The 18,408-nt window shown below is 51.4% G+C and overlaps 1 protein-coding gene across 1 annotated transcript in view; it reads right to left on the bottom strand.

The window, feature by feature from the left end:
- The window catches only part of BACE2 (beta-secretase 2), an 80,114-nt gene extending 63,118 nt beyond the window's left edge, over nt 1-16,996 (bottom strand). Inside the window, exon 1 of the mRNA XM_081301474.1 lies at nt 16,302-16,996. Within this exon, the coding sequence (XP_081157600.1) occupies nt 16,302-16,601 (300 nt within the window). The 5' untranslated portion in view covers nt 16,602-16,996. The remainder of the gene's footprint in view (nt 1-16,301) is intronic.
- Between the last annotated feature and the right edge of the window lie 1,412 nt (nt 16,997-18,408).

Below are 18,408 nucleotides of genomic sequence, written 5' to 3'. Positions count from 1 at the left end.
TTTTAGGCAGCAAACAGACACTGCCGTTGGTATAAGTGGAGTCACAGCGACGTTCACAGATCCGCTCGGGACTTGCAGAGGGTGGCCTCGTTGTGCTCAACATCCTTGTGTGCTCTCACCACGGCTTCTCTCTCCAGTGCCCACCAAGGAGTGGCACTGCTGGCCGTTCGTCACCACAGTAACACTCAGAAAACCTGGAGCTGACTTTCTGGGAACTGAGAGCGTGTAACTCACCTTCAGAGATCTTATTTTAAAAAACAAACCATGGGCTGGGGATGTGGCTCAAGCGGTAGCGCGCTCGCCTGGCATGTGTGCGGCCCGGGTTCGATCCTCAGCACCACATACCAACAAAGATGTTGTGTCTGCCGAGAACTAAAAAATAAATATTAAAAATTCTCTCTCTCTCTCTCCTCTCTCACTCTCTCTTTAAAAAAAAAAAAAAAAAAAAAAACCAGATCGATGACATGCTGAAGGCTGGAATGGAAGCCAGAGACAGGCTACACCAAAGGCACCCAGGGGACAGCAGCTTGGCTCACTGAGTGCAGAACAGAAGAGTCCCCTGGACCCCAGACCTGCCTGGTGTGCAACAGCCGCTGGTGACCTGGCTCCCAGCAGGTGGGCCTCCGGAAGCCATGGGTGCCCACTACGACTTAGTAAAGCCTCGTTCCTGATTATCTTGGGTAAAAACAGATGCAGACATATGTTCCTCCTACACCCCAGTGGCTCATTGGGTGCTCCCCAGGATATGTCCACCCCAAGTTTGGGGACTTCTGTCCTAGGAATTCCCCTTCCTTGATCAAAGCTCCTACTTGTGCCATAGGGCACGTTCCTGGATGAATGGCAGGACAGTACCCTCTTCCTCCACCTCTCTCTTCCCTTGTAGTGTATAGAGAGTCCTCGTTCCTTCCCGGGGTGCTCCGTGGTGTCAGTGAACTGGTTAGCTCACTCAGTTCCCTCTTGTTAAACATGTGGACTGTTCCCATCTCTTCTGTTACCTGTAGTAATGGGAAAAAACCTTGCAAACTGCTTTTAGTATCCTTTCTGCTTTAACTTTTGTATAAACTTAAAGAAGTAGATTTCTAAGTCAAAGGACAAATGCATACATACTTCTGCTACACATTTCCAAATCTCTGTCCATGGGAATGCATGATAGGGCATTTCAACAAAACTCTCTCTTGCCAAATAACTGTCTTTGAACATGCTCTGTAAATCACTCTTCTCCACCCTTGAATGAAATCTTTGGCGAATACTACATTGTCACAATAGCTTTGTGAAAATATATTTATTTTTAGGCATTGCAAGTCCAGTCCTAACTACTACCAAAACTTCCTTTTGACATCGTCTTTGTTCATTTTGGGTTGTTTTAACTGAATACCTGAGGCTGGATAACATGCAAAGAAAAGAGGTTTATTTGGCTCACGATTCTGGGAGCTGAGAAGTCCAAACACAAGGTGCCAGAATCTTGTTGCAGGAACAGGGTGGAGGGGAGGAAAGGGAGCCAGCTGCAGGCAGAAGAGGCATGTGCTCAAGCCAGGAAGCAAGAGCCTCGGCAGGGCCAGGCTTGCTTTTTCATAGTCCACTCACTCCACAGGCACTAATCCACTGCAGGGAGATCAAACTCACTGTGGGCCCACATCAATTCCTTCACCAGGGTGGTCCAGACCCCACCATCTGCTGCTAGGTTCCCCTCTTTCGAGACCATTAGGATGGGGACCAAGCTTCCAGCTCAGAGTTTCTGGGGTACCCAAACCACAGCAGGAATCCAAGGTGACGGGCCTGATTCAGGCTCCAGGTCTGCAGTAGGGAGGGGGTAGGTGGCTGTGCCACTGCTTCCCCACCTGGCTCCCACGGGGCCCTGGGCCTCTAGCACAGGCACCGGAACGGGGAGGTGCAGGCTCAGCACAAGTGCCTTGCATGGTGTAACACTGGGTGAGGCTGGTGTCATGACCCGAGTACCCTAGGACATTCAGTGGGTGCTTCTGAGCCACCGCCTGGCCCGACACTTCCACCTGCAGCTTCCTGGTGTGGACAAGGCCTGCTGGGCTGAGTGGCCACCTCCCTCCCTACTCACTGGCACCTGCCAGTCAACTGAGCCAACAAGCACTTTCTGTGTAAGCCCAGGTGGAAACTCCTGGGGGTCCCCTCTGCTGCTGCTGGGTGACAGCAGCTGCTATGGTCGTGTCCCCAGAAGAGCATGTGTTGGAAACCTAACCCTCAAAGCCACATGCTGAGGGTGTTCAGAGGTGGGTCTTTGGGATCATGAGGTAGGGCCCCCACGATGGCATCAGAGGCTTTATAAGAAGAGGGAGAGACTGAGCTGGCATGCCTGCATATCTCCCATGTGACACCTGGGTGCTGACGCGAGGTTCTCGGACCTCCCAGCCTCCAGAAACAAATTAAATAACCCGTATTCTTTACAAATCACCCAGACGGTGGTGTTCTGTTACAGTTGATGGTACCACTGAGCCGTGAATTAGAAAGACCAGGACAGAACCTCAGACAATATGAAAGCAAATGAGCACAGCTGTGTCCTAATAAAACTTTATTTGCACAAACAGGCAGTGGCCATATTCAGTCCTGGTCTTATTCTCCCCACCTCCCGTCTGTCCCTTACAAGCTCCCTGGGTGTTCTTCTCATGTGAGGTCCCTTTAGTGATGACCAAAGTCTAGATCCTTCTCACAGGATCCACACTTTCCCCACGGGAAATAATGCCTTACAAAGAAAGACTATAGCAGCAAGTTTTGAGATGTGTCCTTCCGTACTTGGGGAATTTTAAGAACAGAAAAAGAATAGCATATTTCCTATTTGTTAGTTTTCCCCCAGAGTTATGAGGGTGCATCAACTGGAATTTTTTTGGCTAAAAATAAACAAACAAAAAAATGTTGATTGAGTGACTAGAACATGCAGGGATTTATTTTTCTCCCAGGGATGCTGGTGTTAGATCAACACCTCAGAGGCTTGGCATCTCCACTGTCCTCCTGACCTCTCCCTTAAGGTCAGATGTGGCTGTTCCTGATAGAAGCCCGTGTTTTCACTAAAGGCAGAGTGGGAGGAGCATTACCTGGCATCCCTGCCCCTGGAACAGGAAAGCAAGCTTCCCTAAGTCCCCAGGAGAGCGCCACTCAGGGCCCACAGTCCACAGCCACTGTAAAAAGTCCCAGGTCTGCAAGAAAAGCTGGGAAGGTGTTTCTGTCAAGTCACCCACTGACAAGGCAAGGTCACATGCGATGAGCATCACGGCGTGGGTCCCACAGGACACGTGCTCAAGGCCGTGTCCGCACACAGCCCTGAATCCCAGCCTCAACGCCTCTCTTTCCAACGTGAAGGGCCAGCCAGTAACCAGGTCATGGCGGGGAAAGTCTCTGTGAGTTAGAAACCATGGCAGGTGCAGAGAAGTGGCACTCAGAAGAGGCAGATGAGAGACAGACAGCAGGAAGAAATGTCACACAAAATCATCATTCGTTTCCCCGGACACAGAGAAGATAAGCAACTCTGAGCTGTGAGATGGACAAAAAGGGGCTTTCAGGGAAGAAGAAAGTGCTCTTGAAAACTCAAACCACTACGGCGGCTGAAATGAGAGAGCAGAACCCAAGAGACAGAGACGAGAGTGGGAGAGGGAGGCGAGAAGGCCCGGCGTCCACACCCAGGAGTTCGACAGGAGAGGACGGGGAGCTCCAGGCTCTGCACCAAGCTTCCTGCATTTCTACACTGCAAAGACTCCCCGAGCGCCCAGCACAGAAAACAAAACAGAAGAAAAACCCAGGCTCAGACAGTGGAGAACGTTCCCAACGCCAGGTCCAAGAACGTCTCAGATGTTCCCAGAGGGCCAGGAGCCAGTTGAGACCATGGGAGAAGAGCTTCCAAACGGAGGAGATGCTGTATCAGAGAACCAGGACTGCTGGGCTCCTGGGGCCTAGTGGCTCCCCCAGGGGGTGGGGACCTGAGCTGGTGACAGACCTGAGCTGTGCCACGCCCCTGAACCCACGAGGAGCCCCCACAAAGCTGGGTTGGAGCGTGAGGCTTGACCTGGAGGTCCTGGAGGTCCTGCAGTGATGCTGAGGGTTTCCACTCCTGACCCCCAACCCAGGACAGCGAGTGCGTGTCTGCAGAGACAGAGACAAGCAGCCCCGTGAGGCACCAGCTCAGGGGAGGAGCCCAGCACATCGCCGGACTCCACAAGCACGGAAGTCTCTCCTAGGGACACAGGAGCAAGGAGGTGGACAACAGAAGATGCATGTGCCCAAATGCTCGTGTATCTACTAATCAGAGGAGGGCGACAAGGACGGCAAATGCTCCTAAAATCCGTGCATACAGCCAGTGTCACTTAACAATGGGGATATACTGAGCAATGCATTGTCAGTCGATTGCATCATTATGGGGACATCAGGGAGCACCTGCACAGACCTAGACGACAGCCCACGGCACACCTGGGCTAAGTGGCCCAGCAGTTCCTCTACTGAACACAGAGGCCACTGTGGCACCATGGTAGGTAGGTGTAAATCTAAACAGAGACTCAGGAAAGACAGTAACACAGTATTAGAGATAAAAAATGGTACACCAGTGTAGGGCTCTCACCTGAACGGAGCCTGCGGGGCTGCATGGCTGTGGGGAGGTCCTCAGTGAGCCGTGAGGCGTGGCAGGGCCTGTGCGCCACCGCAGGCTGCTACCACCAAACACGCGAGCTACACCCAGGAACAGGGTAAAGTGGTCCTTTCCTCCGCATCCTCTCCAGCATTTATTATTAGTTGTGTTCTTGATGACGGCCATTCTAGCTGGAGTGAGATGGGATCTCAGTGTAGTTTTGATTTGCATTTCTCTAATTACTAATGAAGTTGAACATTTTTTCATGCATTTGTTAGCATTTGATTGCTTCTTTTGAGAAGTGTCTGTTTAATTCATTTGCCTATCTATTAATTGGCTTATTTAATTTTTTGCTGTAAAGTTTTTTTGAGCTCTTTGTATATTCTTGATATTAATCCTCTTTCAGAAGAGTAGCTCCCATTCGGTAGGTTCTCTCTTCACATTCCTCATTCTTTCCTACGTTATGCAGAAGCTTGTTAACGTGAAGGCATCCCATTTATTAGCTCTTGATATTATTTCCTGAGCTTTAGGGTCCTATTGAGAAAGTCACGCCTGTGTCTAGGAGGTGCATGGTTTGTGGTCTAATTCCGAGGCTGTGAGCTGACTTTTGTGCAGGGTTAGACGTAAGCGTCCAGTTTCGTTCTTCTAGACGTGAGTAACCAGTTTTCCCAGCACCATTTGCTAAACAGGCTGTCTCTTCTCCACTGTATCCTTTGGCACCTTTTCAAGGATCAGATGACTGTGCTTGTGTGGGTTGTGCTACACTTTTATACGACTGGCGGTGTAATAGGTTTGTTTCTACTAGCACCACTGTGAACGCTGAGTAACACGTTGCTGTGTCACACAGAGTGGTGACAATGTCACCAGGCGACAGGAATCCTTCAGCCCCATTCTCACTCTACAGGACAAGCATTGTATGCAGACTGCCATTGATCACGCTGTCATTCTGTGGAGCGAGACTGTACTTAAGAACCCATGTTACGGAGAGTACAATAAAACCAGGGCATAGTGAATTCTCATGTGCAAAATGCTCTGGGGCCATCCTTTGGTAAACGCGTGTGTGGATCACAGGATGCTCACGGATCTGGGACTTGCCACCTGTTTGTGAACACGCAGCTGTTCCAGAGGTTTTGAAAGTCCTTATGGTCCCAACACTCAATTTTCAAAAGCGATTTTGTGGTTGTTTTAACCTCAAGCACGGTCTCCCTTTGCCCCACCCCCATCTCTTGCTTGGTACCATACACGTCTTGAAGCCCAACGCATGACACAGCCCTGAGAGGCGCGCTTCCCAAGAGGCGCTCCGGGTTAGGGACTGAATCCCGCAAGCAGGTCGTGATTTTGAAGGACAGTTTTAAGACTACTTCATGACAATGGGGCTGCAGTGATGCTCCTGAGTCACTCATCAGTGGACAGCAACTGCTGTTTCCATTCCTCAAATGTGGGCCTCACCTGCACCAGCCATGCAGGCACCGGGAACCTAACATGCCTGTGTGCCGTGCCCTGCAGAAGCACCATGCTGAAGGGTTAAGCCTCCTCCTCACACCCGTGGCCTCCCAGCCTATGACAGGAGGGGGTGACAGTACCCCACAGCTATCTCCTCAGCAGAGCCCCTCAGCAGAGCCTAGCTGAATTGATCTCTCAGAAACCCCTAGGGATGAGCCCCTGCTGTCTCCACCTATTACTGTCTCTATCATACCCGGTCCCTATCCATGACTCCTTAGGTCTTCTCCTAAATAAACCACTCACACTCATACCCTCATGCCTGTAGGCAGGGGAGCATAATGTCTGCATACTCTATTCTCACAAAACCCAATCTCAGAGCACACTTTAAAACAGACAAAGACGAGCTTCTGCCAAGGCAGGTGTCTCAGAGGGGCCCCACACATGCGCCCACACTGAGTGCCTCCTGGGCATGGTCTGCATCTCCAGGCTCATCCTGGAGCTGGTTGCCCCCAGCTTCCTGGGCCCGGGCCTTGTCTGAGTCTGACTGCACCTCTCAGTGACATCTCCCCAGCACCCATTCTAACTCTTGACGTACAACACCCGTGGCCAGGCTGTGCTGTGACATGGCACTTAACCAGAAATGCTGTGTGCTTTCTTCACAATCCATCTTCCTCCCAAAGACCATCTTTGTCTGGTTAACTGCTGTACCCCTCAGCTCAGAATGGGCTTGGTATACCGTAGGTACTTAATAGACATACTGAATAAAGGAATGAAAGTAAGCCCAGGCTTCGGAACTAGTTCAAAATTCTTTTTCCTCTTTGGTCCCCAATCACTTCAGTTAGCAGGCACTGCCAAGCCTTTCAGGATCTTGCTGTCAGGAACAAGGAAGGACAGGACAAAGATGGCAGCAATCAGCAGGTGTCCCCTCTGCACCTCCCTGTGCCTGTGCAGTGGCTCCCAGTGGACATTCCGCCCTTGCGCCTTGGGCATGTGTGCCAGGCACTAGTGGGGGCTTCTCACTCCTCACTGCTTTCACTTTGACCAGATCCTTCTCTGGTGGGGGCATCATATGTGCTGCAGAATGCTGAGCGGCACCCCTGGCCTTCACCTGTCCAGGTGGCATCACGCTATTGGTGAAGACTCAGATGTCTCCAGGCAATGCCAGTGTCCCCTGGGCAGGCCGTGCTGGCCTCGGGCTGAGGACCACTGTTAGGCCTGTCTGCATGGAGGTGAAGCTCTATTCTCACCTCTGCAGGAGGGCAAGGGGGTGCAGGTGGGGCGACAGAAGTCTTGGCTTTGGGATGAGCAAGCAAGACTGAGGTTCCTTCGGGACACAGACCCGGAATGTGAGTGCCTAGCCCTGTTCCGTTTTGTGTTGTTCTACTTGTCTCCCCAGCTTTGTTTCCCGGCTCTTGCCTTTTGCTGAGCTAAGATCTGGGAAGCCTGTACCATGCGGCATACCACCCCAGCATATCTACCCGGTGCACGCCTCACAGTAGCAGTAGAGTGCATGTTGCTTTATCTGTACAATATCTGCCTTCTTGGAAACCACTAGGGAAACGAGGAGGCCGAGGCCTGGCATGGCTGGCCTCAATGCAGACTGGCAGAGTAACCCCCTGGAGCCCTCTCCTCATTGCTGTGACTGATCTGCTCTTACTGTGACCCTGGGAAGCAGGCTCAACACTGCTGGACGGGCTCTGAGGGACGGCATGATGTATGTTGGAACACAGGTGTCTACAACAGCTGTTTTGCCAGGTGAGCTGATCTGCCCTCCTCCGCCTGCTGACTCTCAACCTCTACTTGGGATCCCACGCAAGTGGCTGATAGACCCACGACTTACAAGGTGCTGGGCATATGGCCAGCCCTGCAACACAAGATTTAAATGGGCTCTACCTGCATATACAGGGGCAGCCCTCAATTTTCCCCAGGAAGGACATTACAGAGAGCACAACACCTGCTCTTACCACATTTCCTTTTTTGCTTAGCAAAAAAAGACCAGACCAGACCACCCTCTAATTAAAGGGAGGAGGCGGCACAACAATGTGTTTCTGGAGTTTTTGTAACAATATCCGGTTGGCAGCTGAGACAGCTTCCTCAGGGTAACAGGGTAACCACTGCCCGGCTGCTCCCAGGTCCCATCTGGTCTGCAGAGGGATGTCTGTTACATTTCACAGTGAAAAGAACCACACTGTGTTGAGCACCTCTGGTTCATGTTCACTTTGCTTCCTGATAATTCATTTTTCTGGATTCACAAACTTTTGCTCTGAGACAGGTTGGAAATTTCAAAAGGTAGCCTTCAGCCCCGAGACTTGGAGACTCTGAGCGGCACTGCCTCAGGACTTGAGCCCTGGAGAAAGCCTTCCTTGTTTCCAACCTGCCCAACACCAGGAAGCTTCTGGAGCAGTCCACCTGAGAAAAGATTCTCAAAGGGCAGAGAGGGAACCCCCAGCCAAATCACATGTCTAGGAAGGTGACAGAACAGAACTCTGCGTACAGGCCCCACTGGCAGGGGCTCTGGCCTCCATCACAGCCCCCAAATAGTGTTCAAGTGCAGCCCTGGACGCTGCTCTGGGGGCTGGAGGATGGCTCCTAGGTCAGAGCTGGAACATGCAGCTTCTCAGCCCAGGTGCGGAACCTCATCCTCTAAGTGTGGACTGGGTCCCAGGAACCTCTGTTTTTAACCAGCTCTGCAAAGTATTCCTCGTCCTCCCATGGTCAGTTGATCTGGGGCAGCAGTGTCCCCAGATGTGACCATGAGCCAGCAGCAGGCCCCTCCCCATGCCAGGACACTGACTGAGATGACTGCCCTTCAGCAGACCCTGGGTTCCCTTCTGCAGAAAGTCAAAGCAGCACTCATCTGGGGGTGAAAATGAGGGCTCAAAAATGCTCTCCAGTAGAACAGAGCACAGCAGTGGGGTCTTGGAGCTTCTAGAAGAGATCTCAGGTCGTCTGGTCATGTACCTGAACTTACAGGTGAGGATAACAGCAAGCAGATTTGGGATCTGCACCCAAAGCCCCGGATTCCTAACCACTGCGCACACCACAGTTGCTTCTGCTTCCTGATGGATTTTCTGATGGAGAAACACCTATGCGTTTCCTTGGAAGGCACAGCATGCAGTGGAGAGGGCCCAGGAGCTCCATGGAGGCCTCTGGAAGCCACCCCACCCTAGAAGAAGCTTTCCTTCCAGCAAACAACCCTCCCTCTGGTCAGAGCTCCCGAGGTCCGACAGCCCGGCCGGAAAACTTGGATTCCATGCCTTCACCTTTTCCTCCAGGGTGTGTCTTCCAGAGGCTGCCTTAGAGGTCCTCTTTGGGTTCTGGCAGGGGGTCTGTGTGACTGGCACAGACCTGCTGGGTCTCCCTGGGTCTCTGCCCACTGCCAAGGCCCTTTCCAGAGCACTCATTTTGGAGGATCAAGTAGTCTGCAGTGGGAGCATGAGGCTGTCCTGGCAGCCAGGATAAGTCCTCCTCCTGCCACCCTCCGTGGCGTGAGGTGGCAGAAGTGTGCTCTCCCTGGCCTTTTACGGCTCCCTGGAATGATAAAGCTGGCCTGGGCAGCCCCACTTGCCAGGCAGACAGTCCTCTTCATCTTCCCCAAATGGCAGAGCTGGGAGTGTGCACTTCTAGGTACAGGTATATGATGTGCCACATAATAAAAATCTGAACACATCCACCCTGAAGCCCGTGTTGGATAGCAAGCACCAACTCAAAGACGACCGGCTCCTTTTGTTTCCCTAATGTGGTTATGTCTGCACTCCCAGAGCGCTTTTTCTTCTTTTGAGAATTCTAAGAACAAAGAAGTGTCCATTTTTTATTGAGTAGCAATAGGCAAAATAGCAAATAGTCCAATTGGGCCAGGAAGGCACCCAGGGGAGCCACGTGACAGCCTATCCAACCATCCTGCCCTCGTGTATGCCTGCGTGCACGCGCGCGCACACACACACACAATCTTACAGAATATGTGACACACGCTCTGCCTCACACTTCACCTGTAAGTGTGCATTCACAGCCAGAGAAGTTACAGAAGCCATTATGAGCCATGTACCTGCCTCACAGGTAGGTTATTTTCCAGGTGGTATCCACTGTTACAAAGGAACAAAGAACCCCAGTGTTTACCGAGGCTGGGCAGCAGAGCAAGGTGACCAGGAGGTGGGAGCCATGGAAGACAGCAAAGGAGCCAAGCAGGGGCAGAAAGCCATCATTAGTCATAGACAAGAGACTCGTGGATGGGATGCAATAGTACCCTGCTCATCTGTAGGCCAGACTACCCAGCTCCTGCTGCACTCTGCAGGAAGGTAGTGCAGGAATCAGCAGCCACCAGGCCATCCACTGCCTCAGCCTGGGTGGACCTTCCAGGGGATAAGACTTGACCTGCTCTGAGATACAAAATACATCCCAAGGCATACTGTCAGATGGCTTGAGGGAGAGAGAAATGAACTGCTCCTCACAGGTGCAGTATAGTTGCATACCTCCACCATAAGGAGGAATCACTAGCCCGATTGTTAGTTTTATATGATGTGCCCCCTCCAAAAGTCATGTTGGAATTTAATCCCCCCTAGGAGACAGGAAGACGTGGGACTTTAAAAGGTGTTCAGGGCTCTGCTGTTGTGAATGAGTTAATCCAATTCTTGTGATTAACAGAGAGGGTGACATGTTCTCTCGTTTTTACTTTGGTTTTGCAGTATTGGGGACTGAACCCAAGACCTTCCACATACTAGGCAAATGTCCCACTCTAGCCCTACCCCCACTGAGTTATCCTGAGCGAGTCTGCTAGAGCAGCCATTTGGTTAGGTCTCTTGCCCTGTGATGCATGTGCTGCCCTGAGACTCTGCCAGCAAGAAGGGCATCACCAAGATGTGGCCCCTTGATCCAGGGCTACATATGTGAGCCAAAATAAATCTCTTTTCTTTAGAATTTGCCTAATCTGTGATATTGTGGGTAAAAGCACAGAAAACAGACTAAGACAGGAATAGCTAAACTTATCCTTCCCCTTTTGGTTTTCAGTAAGCAGCGATCAGCAATCGTTGCTGGAGGAAGCAGGCTGGAGGAGCAGAGTGCCCAGCGCAGGACGATGGGCTCAGTCAGCCCACCTGCAACACAGGGAAGCGGGCAGTAAGACCACGGGAGAAGTCCTGGAGGGGCCGGGCTGTCTATTTCATACTAAATATATCCTGATTTAGCAGGTGCCTCACAAAGTCTTTAAAACATGAAATACACAAGCTTCAAAAATCTGTGTTGTTCCTAACAAGAGTGTTTTATTAGTCAGAGGTATTTAAATATTGCTGACCCAAGATTGCACAAGTTGGATATATTTCTGCCATTATGCACTAATTTCAGCAATTCTAAAATGAGGTGGCAACATGATAAGAGACATATTAAAATTTTAAGCGATTACTCTCTAATGGGGAAACCAATACAGAAACAAAGAAAAGCTGCAGAAACCCTCTCTCCTCCTTTCCCATCCCCCAGCGCACCGCCTTGCCGTGGGCTCCACATCAGTCCCACACCAAAACCACCATTTGCTCACTGCTGCTAATGAACATTACACTTGAAAGACTGAGTGAAGTTACTGACAATTAAAAAGTGTGAGAGAATAAAACCTACTACAGAAAGGTAAACTCATAATGAACTTGTGGGCTAAATTGTGTCCTCCAACATGACACAGATCCCATGGCACTTAGCAGTAGGAGACATTCTAAGACATGCATCATTAGACAGTTTTTTTACTGCGCAAGTATCACGGAGTGTGCTTACACCAACTAAGACAGCTACAACGTCACCACACCGCACAGGGTCATAGGACCACCATAGTATATGCCATCTGTGGTTGTCCATGGGGCGACTGCATGTGCTGAAGAACTGTCCCTGGAAGCTCTTCTGCAAAGTGGGTCCATTCAGATGCCTAAGATAAAGTCAGGTAGTCTGATGGCTAGGTCACTAAAAAAATAGAGGAATTTGGACACAGAGACACAGAGGGGAAAATGTCACAGAAAGATGGAGGCAGAGGTTGGAGCAGTGCAGCTATGAGCCAAGGACCCCTGACAGCCATTGACATCCAGAACAAAGAAAGGTACCTCTTCTGGGGCCCTGGGAGGAGAATGTCCCTGAGGATACCTTGGCTGAGAGAATAAACTTCAACTGGTCCAGTCTCCAGCCAAGGGGTTTCTCAGGGCAGCCTGGGTGGGGACGCGAAGCTTGGGAAGATTCACCACTTGCCCACAGGCACAGGTGTGACATAGCCATACCCAGGCATTCCCAGAAAAATGAAGGTGACTCTTTTAAAAGGTTACTGTAACTAAAATCATACAGCGCAGTGGCACAGGCTGCAGACTGGAACAGGCAGTGTTCTTGGATGAGCACCCCCGCTCTCTTCCTCCCTAGGACACAGTCCTGGCTCGGAATCTCAGATTTCCCATCTGAAAGCAATTCAAATAATTGCTGGACGCGCAGGATGTCATGAGAGTTCACTGAGGTGAGCTGGGCAAAACCCTTAGTGTGAGGGGCTGAGCACAGCTTGGTGGCAGAGCCCAGAGCCCTGGCAGGTGCCTGGAGCTCCATCCCCATCCCCTGCAGCACCAACCAACCAACCAACCAACAAAAGGTCCATCATGGTGCTGCACAGCTCTTCATACTGCAGTGACAGTTTCTCCAGATCTGCACCCCCCCAACCCTGCCACCGCTCCATTGCTCTGAGCTGATTCCTGGGCCTGCCTTTCACATCCTCTGTAATTGAGCCTTTGATAAATTCCTCTGCCAAAGCCCGCAGGTTGCTGCTCTTCACCTGAAGGAGCCAATGGCAGACTAGCTGTGACTTTCTTGCCATCTGTACCTCTATATCTTATACATTTGTATCTTGCTTTTTGTCTTTAAGAGTTTACCACCTTAGATATTTGTTCCACCAAATGTCCTCTTGCCACCTTCCTTTCCCTCCGTCAGCTTTGTGATTCAGGGACCCTGGATGAATTACTGGGAAAAATCCGAACTTCAATTCTATAAGCTTGGAACAAACTTTCAATCTAAAGTCTCCCAAACAGTTATCAACTAAGAGGCTGATATCCGAACACATGCCCCCAAATGATTTCTTGGCTGTTTATATTTGAGTGCTTAAATATGAAAACAGATTTCCCGGCTGTTCATCCATCTTAGTGGAGACAACAGAAAATCTTTCAACAGAAGCCCCAAATGCTTTCATGAAGCCTCTATAAAGTGTATGGCTGCAGACCTTTCCTATCTTCATCTGGATTTACTGTGTTAGCATGAAAGATTTTTTTAAATAATGGAAATTGCTATAATTATAATCACTTTAGAACACCATTATTATTATTAAGACCAAATTGCATGGTTCCAGCAGATGCTGGTTCTCCTGTTGGAAAGAAGTCACATAATGGTATCAGTGTGCAACCCGGCTCTCATCTCCATGCCAACGTGGGCCAGCGCACGGCTGTGCCACTCTCACTTGGGTTTCTGGGCAGATGTCTATGACTCCTCACAGAGTGGTGGGCAGAACAATGGACCCCCAGTTGTTGATTAAAGCCTTCAGGGATCAAGCACACTCCCAAGGGCTGGCTTTCCCACAGGAGACAGGGATCTGCAAGGCTCAGCTCCTATCAAACTCCTCCCTCCGTTCCTTTGGCACTGGTTCCTGGATCCAACTATGCACTGTGTTCTTCTTCAAGCTTTGCCCTAAAGGAAGGAGACGATGGGGCAGCTGGGGGGTGGGGAGTCCAACTGCAGTTACACATTAAGTCACTAACACCTTGAGGTGTGAGCTTGCAGGACCTCTGGCTGGAAAGGCTAGTTCAAAACCACAACCCAAGAAGTCAGGAGGTGCGAGGGGGAAAGGAACAGGATGTGGCTGGTGGCTGGGAAGCTGGGTTCTGGAGTCCAGCTCCCTGGGTTCTACTTCAGCTCTCTCTCTCTTTCTTCCCCCGTTGCCCTCGCAAGTCACTCAGCCTCTCCAAGTTCCAGATTTCTCATCTCCCTGATGCACATAAGAACTTCAGGGGTAAGAGGTTGTGAGGATTCCCAGGAAAAACACACTTGGAATATTCCGCAGTGTCTGTCAGGCACGGGGCCCTCGGACACTATCCATGTCTATGAACTCCTGAAAGTCCTGGTTATTTATTGCTTGAATTTATAATCCTATTTTTCTTTCCACCTAAGCAATTTTTATTTAGGTTTCAGAGAATCAGCAGAGAATAAATGCATGACTCTTGACCATTAACAGAGTGGGAGGTGGCTGGAGGGCAGGGAGGATGAGACCACAGTCAGCTGAGGAGGCTTAGTGGCCCATGAGGGGTGGTTCAGAAGCCACCCCGCTGCTGCCCTCTTCGGCCAGCTGCGAATGCCCTGCTGGTGGTCAGGACATCTCAGGGCAGGACAGGAGTAAACAGGATGTATGTCACCAACACCTAAGGGTTTACAGTAGGCCTGCAGAAAATGATGTACATGGTTTTTTGCTATAAAGCAGCTTATCACTAAATCAAGCCAGGAAAGAGGTCCCAGATATTTCACTCCCCATCAATTTAAAAGTTATATCTGTCTTTATAAAACAGCCTGCCCTGAAAACATGCTACTGTTTGAGAAATAACCTTGATCCAATCACCTCTTTGGCTATGGTACAGATATGAGCACAGGCGCTCAATGTGTTACATTCTGTTAATTAAATTAATTAAACTTCATTTTGAAAGAAAGGTCATTGAATTAATTAACAAAAGCAAGCTATTACTTATGAAATCTTTTTATTTTTTATTGAGAAAGAGCCCAAGAAGTATTTTTTTTCTTCTCAAGACTTTCTCTTGCACTTTGCTCTGGAAGGAGGGCTTCCAAGCTTCCTTCATCTCAGCCCTAGAACTGCCAGCATTCACTGTATCTCAGTGAGAAGTCCCTTCTAAAGACAACGCTAGCTTTTTTTTCCCCCCCCAAAAAAGGTATAAGTTTCTCAAACAGGGAATCATTCAGGGCTTGTTCCAAGAGATTTCACAGGACACAAAAAAGTCTATCCCATGTCCCGTGGGATCTTGTGAGAAGCAATTCACAAGGTTCCCACCACCACGTGGTGTCCTCATGGGCCACTAAGCCTCCTCAGCTGACTGTGGTCCCATCCCCCCTGCCCTCCAGCCACCTCCCACTCCTGCAGCCACAGAGAAGGCTCACCCCATTCCAAACAAGCAGCTAGAATGGGGGCTGAGAAAAAATAATGCATTTTGAAGGTTATTTTTCTTTGTTAAACTAATTAAACAACTACAGAAGTTGTTCAGTCATATTTCCTTTTTTTAAAAAAAGAACTAGCATGGCATATCTTTCCTCTTTAAGTCTTGAATAATTTAATTAGAATTATACAAAAGTCATGAATATGTTCTATTTATGGGCAATCATAGCAGAATTAAAACCCAAATGACAATGTTAAAAATAAAAATAAAGTATCTTTACAGCGTATGCAATGAGGGGCTCTGAAGGGAACAAGAGGTCAGATCAACTCCTGGTAGGCTTTTTCCTTTTTATTTTCTTAAGATGTCCCTTACTACCAAAATATATTAATAAATGAACATCCAAGGAAGAGAAAAGGAAAGCTGTTGGACTGGAGTCTTGTTCTGTCACCGCCTGCTCAGCCTGCACTTCACACCTCCCAGCCACACGCGGGGAGACGCGGCTCCGTGCGCAGGGGCAGCCAAGGAGCCAACAGACCAACTCACAGAGAAAAGGGGCCAGAGGAAACGCAGCTCGCTCCGCAGGCGACAGCGAACCACTTCGGAACCTGGCTGCTTTTAGCTGAGCTCATGTACAAATCCCTTTAAAGGGTACTGCAGCTTGGATGCCGGCCACGAGCCTCTTTAAGCAGCATGTGAGACAGCGTGGGGGGCAGGGGACAGTAACCCGAGGTGATTTCTCCCAACCCATAGCATCTCGCCCCAGGCCCCTGCTACCTATCCTGCTGGAAGGAGGTGTCATTCGCGTGAAGGAAATCGCGCCGGAGGCGCATTACAGGTCTCTCGCGGGCCAGCCACACCGGAGGGCGGGGGGTGCTAACAAGTTCCACTCAGCGGCACTTAGGGCACGGCCAGCCATCCCTCGCCTCGCCAGCGCGCGGGCGTCCCCGCTCCCCGACCCCCAAGCCCCTTTGAGCTCCCCACTCTTCTCTCCCCTCCAGCTGCCGCTTTAGGGGGCACCTCCCCACTCTGCCCCGAGCCCCTGAAAAGCCCGCGGTTGCAGCCAGGAGGACGACAGGGACCGCGGGCGCCGGGTCCGTAGGGCGGGCGGGAGCCTACTGACCTACCTTCTGCGGGGGAGTCCCAATCAGCATCTCCAGGTAGTAGCCGCGGCCAGAGTCCCCCTGCAGATTGTCCACCATGGCCAAGAAGTTGGCATTGACTCCAGCGGGTTCCAAAGCGAGCGCCAGGCCATTGGCGCGGGCCAGTGCGGAGGTCACGGGCTCTGGGGCGGGCGAAGCCGGGTGGCGGGTGGCCGAGGCCACTTGGAGGGGCAGCGTGAAGGGCGCGGGGGCCAGCGCGGGGGCCGCGCGAAGGAGCCACTGGGCCAGCAGCGGCAGCAGCAGCGCCCTGGCCAGCGCGCCCATAGCGGCGGCGGAGCCGGGAGGAGAGCCTGCCGGTGCGGCGCGGGCGGCTCAGCAACTTGGCGGGCACGCGAGGCTGAGGGGCGGCGGGGCAGGGCTGGCCGCGCACCGGGCCGGCGGCGGCGGGCGGCGCAGGAGGGGCGGAGGAGCCGGGGAGGAGGCTCACAGGCGGCGGCGGCGCCGGAGCCGCCCCAACCCGCGCCTCCAACTTGAGCAAGTTCTTCGCCACTGCCCCCTCTGGCGGGCGCTGGCTGCCCCGCAGGGGCCCCTCCCGGTGCCCAAGGTCAAAGCGGGGCGCGAGGGCCCCCGCGCCGGTCCTGCCCACTCGCTGGTCTCGGGCCGCGCCTCTTCCCCGGGAAACTCGAGTCCTGAATTTCCTCGGAACGCGCTCGGGAGGCTGCGGCCAACGGATGTGACGAGGCTCATCTGATATCAGAGGGAAAGTTTCAGGAACCCTTAAAGGGGCAGCGAGGGCCCGAAATACCCCCGGGGTCCCGCGCGAGAGCGAGCCCGCCCTGTCCCCTTACCCTTCTGCGGCGGGGGCTGCTGGGGTGACTTGGGGGTCAAGGAAGAGAGCAGGGAATTGTGAAAGAGCCGCGAGGCTCCCAGCGAGTTGGAGCCTGCGCTCCCCCTCGCCAAGTGCATCGCCGCCGGCGCCGGCTGCTTCTCGGGGCATTTCCCGAGCGCGGACTCCCCCGCCCCCATTCCTCTTTCCTCCTAGCGGCGCGTGAGCCGGGTGTGCGGGAGCGGAGGCTGGGAGAGCGAAGCGCTGGGGGAAGCAGGCGAAGACGCGAGAGCTTTGCAATCCTTTGGGGTGGGGGGCTGGGCTGCCGTTTGCTGCCGATCGGAGCCTCGCCTCTCCTAAAGCGCCTTGCACTACCCGCGGGGGAGCTGGCGCGCGCCACTGGCTTTGAGTCTGGGCTTTCGGTCCCAAGCTCGTCCTCATGCAGAGGAGATCCTACTAAGGAGTGCTCTCCCACTTCCCCCAGGGGTCCCTTCAATTCATTTAGTAAGTTGGTATCAGAATCCAAAATCAGGGCTGCCGCGTCTACGCCCTGCCATTGAAACCCCATGCCTCCTGCCGCCTGGCCTGGCAGGTTACCTAATTTATAACTTGTTCAGCCCTAGATGCCAAATCTGCAGAAATGCTCTCATACAAGCAATGAGGCTTATTTTATTTTAGATACTGAACGCAGAGGGTACAGTTACACTAACTAAAGCCATTGATTTCTACCGAAACAAGGAATAGAAAAGTCTTTCTGCCTCCTCCACCTGAGTTATGTTGGCTGTTTTCAAAAAACACACAAGCCCATCTTCAAACAGTGGGGAGGTGGAAGCCAAGCTACCGCCCCAGGGCAACTTCCAGCCAGTCTGCTCTAGCTTCCATATTAATTCCTGTCTTCCCAATGTTAGCATCACATCTTGCTCTGCAAAGGACCCTTATGTCAGAAATCTTCAACTGTATTGATTTTTAGATGACTTTAACTATAAATCACATTTTCCCCAAACTATAGCCCAACTGTAACAAATCTCCAGCTATACAAAGAACAGCCAAGTTGGAGCCTGTGATATAACCTAAATTGAAATTCCCCATAAATCTGCATAGTTATTCCAGACCTTTATATTCATATATTCACATTTCAAATTCAAGGTTGTAAAGGAGGTACAATTTTAAAGAAATGATTATTTATGCTCCCTGGTGTCCAGTCTTGAGGGTTGAGAAAGACATCCAGAGAGCTCTCAGAAGACTATAAACCTTGTGAAAAGCACATGGAATTTATTAAGGACATTGATATAAGGGTTACGTGAT

Source organism: Spermophilus citellus (genome assembly GCF_964194105.1).
Source record: "Spermophilus citellus genome assembly, chromosome: 7".
Classification (NCBI taxonomy): domain Eukaryota; kingdom Metazoa; phylum Chordata; class Mammalia; order Rodentia; family Sciuridae; genus Spermophilus; species Spermophilus citellus.
This window is presented reverse-complemented; position numbering and strand designations above follow the sequence as displayed.